At 39.9% G+C, this 6,153-nt stretch overlaps 2 protein-coding genes and 1 long non-coding RNA gene across 5 annotated transcripts in view; 1 reads left to right on the top strand and 2 right to left on the bottom strand.

The window, feature by feature from the left end:
* chrdl2 (chordin-like 2) overlaps positions 1 to 765 on the bottom strand; it is a 5,943-nt gene extending 5,178 nt beyond the window's left edge. Inside the window, exon 1 of one of the 2 annotated variants that reach the window (XM_077547187.1) lies at positions 109 to 765. Coding sequence is in view for 1 of the 2 variants with exons in the window: in XM_077547186.1 (XP_077403312.1) it covers positions 193 to 259 (67 nt within the window). In the remaining variant the exon portion in view is untranslated. The remainder of the gene's footprint in view (positions 1 to 108) is intronic. The other variant, XM_077547186.1, reaches the window with a different exon arrangement.
* Positions 766 to 907: 142 nt separating this feature from the next.
* Positions 908 to 3,417, bottom strand: spag7 (sperm associated antigen 7). The gene is made up of 7 exons (XM_077547188.1): positions 3,262 to 3,417; positions 2,537 to 2,604; positions 2,362 to 2,450; positions 2,190 to 2,274; positions 2,021 to 2,110; positions 1,787 to 1,943; positions 908 to 1,701 (listed from the first exon to the last, which is right to left on the bottom strand). The coding sequence occupies exons 1-7, from the start codon at positions 3,344 to 3,346 to the stop codon at positions 1,586 to 1,588; spliced, it is 690 nt and encodes a 229-aa protein (XP_077403314.1). The 5' UTR covers positions 3,347 to 3,417; the 3' UTR covers positions 908 to 1,585.
* LOC144036495 (uncharacterized) lies at positions 2,994 to 5,595 on the top strand. Of its 2 annotated transcripts, none has more exons than XR_013288659.1 (4): positions 2,994 to 3,418; positions 4,763 to 4,914; positions 5,002 to 5,113; positions 5,212 to 5,595. It is a non-coding gene; the product is annotated as an uncharacterized LOC144036495 (long non-coding RNA). The 2 variants fall into 2 exon arrangements; XR_013288658.1 differs by lacking the exon at positions 2,994 to 3,418 and adding an exon at positions 3,562 to 4,505.
* Positions 5,596 to 6,153: the final 558 nt, after the last annotated feature.

Here is a 6,153-nt window from a genome sequence, read left to right as displayed (position 1 = left end):
AAAAAAAAAAAAAATACAAAGGGACAGCAGTGAAAAAAAAAGTGAATGCCATCAGATCTCAGTGCAGCTTTTATGTGGCAAAGTAATCTACCCAAAACTGAATGCAACCTTGGAGAACAGCGAGATGATCTTTTTCCCAGCCTTTTGGATGACCGTCCTTACTGAATGGCTACGCGGAGAAGTTAATCTTACCTTTGCGGCTTCTCAGCTGAGCATCTGCACACCAAACGAGCATCAAAGACACCAACAAGGACTTCATTTTTTCATCCCCAAATCGTGCGTCATACAGCCCGAGAAGTAAAATACTATGTATGTTTCTACACGAATCAAAGCGCACAACAAAGTTTTGCTTGGTTGAGCAGTGGCGCCTCCTGCAGGATAATGAACATCATGACATGCAGTCTCACCAATTGGCTTAGGAAAAGTGAATTGTATTGAATTACTGCTAAACCTACACCTGCCTATTCTATGCGGTACTAATAATAAACTAAAAATTATAAACAAGCTTAAAAATAAATTAAAATGATAAATTATAATGTACAATTGTTGGCTAATACTATAAGTAGCTGCAGTTAAATTGAGTATTTTCTCAGTTTCAGCTTGATCCAATGTAGCAAAATCCAAACAAAACCTATCAGGGGTGTGAAGTTGTAAAAGAGTGAAGGTTCAAGAATACTTTACTTACAATTATTTGATATGAAAGATTACAGAAACTTTGAACAAATGCAAACAATAAAAGCAATGTCAACAAACTAACAAAAAAAAAAAAGTTTTTCTTTGAATAATGTAGTATCTGTTGCCTTGTTTTGGGAAAAGATATAAACCAAATAAATCAGTGAACTTTTAACACCTATCAGACTTGGCTATTTTTGGGTGGCCTTGTAAAAATGACAACAAATTCTTGAAGTCTTATTTTACATTTTATACATTTCATATGGGGTGATGCAACAGCATTTTTAAAAACAAACCCAAAAAAACTTTGTCTAAAAAAAAAAGGGGAAAAAAGTATCAGCGACCAAAGAAAAATCAAATCATTGTAACCTATGAATTGACATGACATCATGGAGATGAGGAAAATAAATCCCTCATTATACAGATGAGGAAAATAAATCCCTGGTGCTTAAGAAGTGGACATTTGTATTTCTTAAAGAGTTTTAAAGCCTGTTTTAATCTTAAAAAGTCTTTAAAGATGTTGACTTGTAAAAATGCTAATAGAGGGGGAGGGATCGATGACATAGGCCTACTTGATGTACAGTATGACCTTTAAAAACCTTGGTAGTGAGATTTCAACACTTTCAACACTAAAAATGTACATTTATATATCCTATTCAGTAGTGTAGATAACACTTGGGGGCGTCGTATTTTAACACAAGCATGTTCCTTATACTGTCGATGGCTCAATGACTGAGAAGTTATTAGCTGACAAAATGTTAGAAACTCAGAAATCCTGAGTATCTTCTGTACAACCAGGATCAGAGTAGAACATCCAACTGCCATATATAAAGTCTCTGCAGTACAGAATATCGCATATTTAGTCAGGGACCAAATTGCATATCTACATGCAAGCGAGATCACGCAGAGCGACTCAGGAAGTGCTGCCGTGTGCTCCCGTGTAGTCTTCTAACTTTTGCCGTTTCTTTGCTCGGATTGCGTTCATGGCTTCTTCTATGGAGCGGGTGTCCCTTTTGTTGGCCACCGGCACTGGTAGGGAGGTAAACGACAGGGAAAGGATGTCAAGGAGAATTCTGGAGTGTGTGTGTTACGTGGTGAAATTAGCTACGCTCACCACATCCATATGCCTGGTTGGCTTCTAGTGTGTGTGCTGCATCTTTGGCTGCGGAGGTGCCAATCAGATGGCTGTACTTGTCTCTGTAGTTGGAATTGGGACACACCTCCGACTTGCTGCTCTGCCGGGACGCTTCTTCTTCCAGAGCCGCCTGCTCCTATAGTAGTCCAGAAATAAATGTATGAATTTTTTTATACAGCTCCTCTATTAGATGTTTCAATCCTCCGGTCTTACTTTGAGCTTGCGTCGCTGCTCCGCCAACTGCGGATCCCACTCCTCTCCTTTGCGATAAGCCTCCAGCTCCTCGTCAGATGGAGCAAACTCCTACAAGAGCACAACAGTAAAATCTAATTATGCTGCCACGTATTTATGTCAATATCAATTAAAAAGCATATTTTCCAACCTTCTTGAACAACATGACGTAACGGCTCTCTTCATCCTCACCAAAAGAAAAAGAAGTCAAACCAGCCACTTCAGCGACATCGTGCCTGTAAGCAGAACCCTTATTGTTGGGTATTTAAACCTCTTCAAAAACTCATTTCACTTGCACATTTGTAATTTTTAATAAACCTTACAATATACTTCGCTCAATCTTCCCCATTGGATTATATTTTCGCTTCTGTTGTGTACTGTCTTGGATGAAATCTGACACTTCTTTCTCCATCTAAACAGTGAAAGAAGCAGTTTTGCATCACTTTGCATGCAAGTTTACAATGTCTGAAAGCAATATCGCTCAGATCAAGTACACACCTTTTTCCTGAACGCTGCTTTCTTTCTTTTCTCCTCTTCTTCCATCTTCTTGAGCCTCGCTGCTTGCTCTGCAAACGTAGCAAAAGTTCAGGTCGCATAATCTTGATCATGTTTATGTTAACCTTGTCTAGTGAAAGTAAAACTTTGCCAACAAATGGATAAACTTATTAGTATGTCAACTGAATTAACCAATATTACAAAGATTGAACTTCTTTTGTGACATCAATCGCAAATAGATAGAATAAGACATGTTGTAAGTATGTATTCATTTAGTATATCTATCGCAGGCTTTCTGGACGCGTAAGGCAAATATTGCAAAAAGAGAGTACAAGAAATCTCAGAGTAACAAGTGATGGCGTAAACGCGACGTCACATATTTTTTTTAACGTAGGGACCAATCACATTTCTACGAATGCGTCCACAACCAACATTGGGCATGCGCATAGAGCTATTAGCCGGTGTGTGTTGTGCCCAAAATAATGCATCTACCCGTGGGCCCGACCTGTGGAACCTGATAATAACGACGAGATCGTGGGCGGTGTCTTTGGCTAGATCGTTACTATTTCTAACCGTGCAAATCGATGGCCAAACCGGCTTATAGCAGCACCAGAAACAACCTCGTTTGCCCTTTCCCTATTTTTCTCAGTCGTGTATCACATCATTGTGTACCGTTTCAAAGGAAAAACGCATGTTGAGGTGTTACAATAGCTAATATATTGTTCTACCTCGAGCCTTTCGTCGGCTTTCCTGGTCGCCGACTGTTGGAGGTTTTTCCATCGAGTTTAATATTGAACCTAGCAGATCCGCCATCTTGACTTGATAGCAAAAACAACGACTACGCACGCGCAACGCATACAGTCTTCTTCGGCGTCTCTTAAATTGGTACGTAAAATACAAAGCGCCCTCAAGTGCGTAAATTGTATATTACAGATAGAGCACTTCATTACAGTATTTAGGTTGGTTGAACAGTTTGGCATTTTCTCGACTTTTTCGTATATATATTAGCAACACATTAGAAATATAATTCAAATACTTTCACTGTTGCAAGATTAGCGCTATTAAATTAGTTTGAATGCAGATTTGCTGACAATCCTGAGAAATGCTACCGTCAATCTATAATGCCAAGGAAATAAGCTAGATACATTTGGCACTCACATGTCCATAATTTTTTTATACCAATGATCTTCATTAGGGTCACGAGCGAGCTGGAGCCTATCCCAGGTGACTTGGGATGGGGTGAGACGCAGGGTAGACTTACTGTAGCCCACACTTGGGGTTGAACAAATAATCTGTAGTGGACTATATATGATGAAAGTCGACTTGAAGTCGTTTAATCGACGACATGCACACTACAGCAGTCGGTCCCCGACTCCCCCACCCTTGCGAATCGCAATTGACCCTCTTACTTCTTTCTCTTGACCTTCTGTTTTGTGCTACAATCTTCTGATAAACCTGTTACATCATTTGGTATTTTGGACACCTGGACTTTGACGGGTGGTCAATTTAATGAGGACAAATATATGGACGGACCTGTATTCCCAGCCAAACTATGACTCTATGTCTGCCTCCCCCCCAAAAAAGAAAAAAATCAATAAATATTTTTAGATTATTTAAATATAGAGTCATAGAAGACAAAAGAAACAAGCTGCTTCAAACATTTGAAACAATCCCCAGGGGGCAGGCTGCACTCGCACCTGCGCAGCTGCATGTGTCCATGCCTTGTAGTCTTATTGTCTGGATGACAATTCGCCCTGCGTCATGGCTACAGCATGTTTTGTACAGTTTGATTGTGGTTTCTCAGCATCAGCAATAACCCATTAACCACTGCTGCATTCAGATGTGGGCAGAGCAGTGGGTGAACAGAGGGCAACCCTAAACACCAAGCTGGGCACACTGTCTTTCAAACTAGACTTTCATTTAACTATTGGGGGCGATTTCATTCTCGCTATCCTGCCATAGGGTTGCATATGTAAGTAAACTATCACTCACCATTTCTTCTTCAGTTAACAAAAAAAAAAGCGGCATATATATATATATATATATATATATATATATATATATATATTAGCAATATATATATATATATATATATATACGTATATATATTGCCCAATGCTGAAGAGGCCACACATAGCCGGTTGACTAAACCGGGTGAGCTGGCAGCCGCGACCGTCACTTCTCAGACTCCCTTCATTCAAAGACACTTTGTTCCTGGGATTTGGACAGAGCCTGGCCGACTCCACCCCCGTGATTGAAATACTGTATAAATGCAGCAGCAACGTGTCCACAGCAGAGGCTGAATGCTTATTGGTGCCCAAACATGAAGAGACCGGCCTTGGTTCTCCTCGTGCTTCTACTGATGTTTGCCACCGGGGAGGGTAAGCAACGGATCTAACCATTTTCACAACTAAATGTTGCAACTAATACTGTAATAATTATAATATCATCAATATTGTTATCTCCAGGTAATGATATCGAACCACAGTACTGGACATGTGGGCATAGAGGGCTTTGCAGACGGTTCTGCTATGCTCAGGAGTACATGATCGGTCATCATGGGTGCCCTCGACGATACAGGTGGGCATGCAAAGATCATAAAAGGCTCACATCAGTGAATTGTTTGGATGTGGAATAGAAATGTCATGATTTATTTTTTTGTCCACGTTCACTTGCAGGTGCTGTGCCATACGGTTTTAACACCTGCCAGGCTTCAGCTGCAAGAAGTCACAGAAGAGTGGTGTGTGCTATTCTGAGGGCTTGAGTCGATTTCTGCCCTCTAAAGTTCAGCAGGGTGTGAAAATGAGCATTTTTGCTGTGATTAAAAAAAACAAAAATACTTATAGGCTCATGAAATTCCATCTTTTTGTTTGAAATATTGTGTTATCTGCATCTTAGATTTTTTTTTTTAGTTGATCATTTCAATTACATTCTGAAATAAAGTGTTACTAATAAAGTTGTGAAAATACAAACACTATGGTAGGTTTGTCTGTACAGAATTTAATTAGAATTGTTATAAAACTTATTTTACTTCACAGCAGAAATTCCCAAACATAACAGTATTTATATGAAATTGTGTTACCGGAATAAAATTCTAAAATGAGTCCGCACGCGTCCATCGTCGCATCGACAGGACACAATGTTAGTCAAGCGACTGACCAGCGCTTTTTGTGAATGAAGCGTCTCTTGTTTTTGTTCTCACCATCGTGTCTGTCTTTCTGTCTGTCTGTGGACAACATTGCCAACCAGACATCAGACATCACAGTTCAACAGTCTTGATTGCAAAGCACATTCTTTGTTATTCTGCCTGTGAGAGAAAAGGTCAAATGTCTGTGCAGGTGAATGTTGACATACTCGAACCACGAGTTGCAATCAATTACACATACTGGAGTTTGTTATTATTATTAGTTACTCATGTATGAGTGATGCTGAGGGGGTAGCAGGCATTAAAAGTATGGATGCAATTTGTAAACACGAGCCTCTGCATTGTCATCTGGTATGAATTTTTCTACACCAACGTGACCCTACGTCAACAAAGCAGCCCCCCAACAGATTTGTTTACATCAGGCTGACTGTCTTCACTCGCCGAGAACAAAAAAAGTCATTCCAGGTTTCCTAAC

This window comes from Vanacampus margaritifer, chromosome 16 (genome assembly GCF_051991255.1).
Source record: "Vanacampus margaritifer isolate UIUO_Vmar chromosome 16, RoL_Vmar_1.0, whole genome shotgun sequence".
NCBI classification, from domain to species: Eukaryota; Metazoa; Chordata; class Actinopteri; order Syngnathiformes; family Syngnathidae; genus Vanacampus; species Vanacampus margaritifer.
Note: the sequence above shows the minus strand (reverse complement) of the source record. Positions and strands in the feature narration are given on the sequence as shown.

Excerpts from the sequence above, each read along its gene's own strand:
- spag7 (XM_077547188.1), bottom strand. The coding sequence starts at position 3,346 with ATGGCGGATCTGCTAGGTTCAATATTAAACTCGATGGAAAAACCTCCA. Across the intron at positions 2,605-3,261 it reads AAGCCGACGAAAGGCTCGAG|AGCAAGCAGCGAGGCTCAAG; the intron begins GTAGAACAATAT and ends CTACGTTTGCAG. Across the intron at positions 1,702-1,786 it reads CAACCAGGCATATGGATGTG|TGCCGGTGGCCAACAAAAGG; the intron begins GTGAGCGTAGCT and ends CCTCCCTACCAG.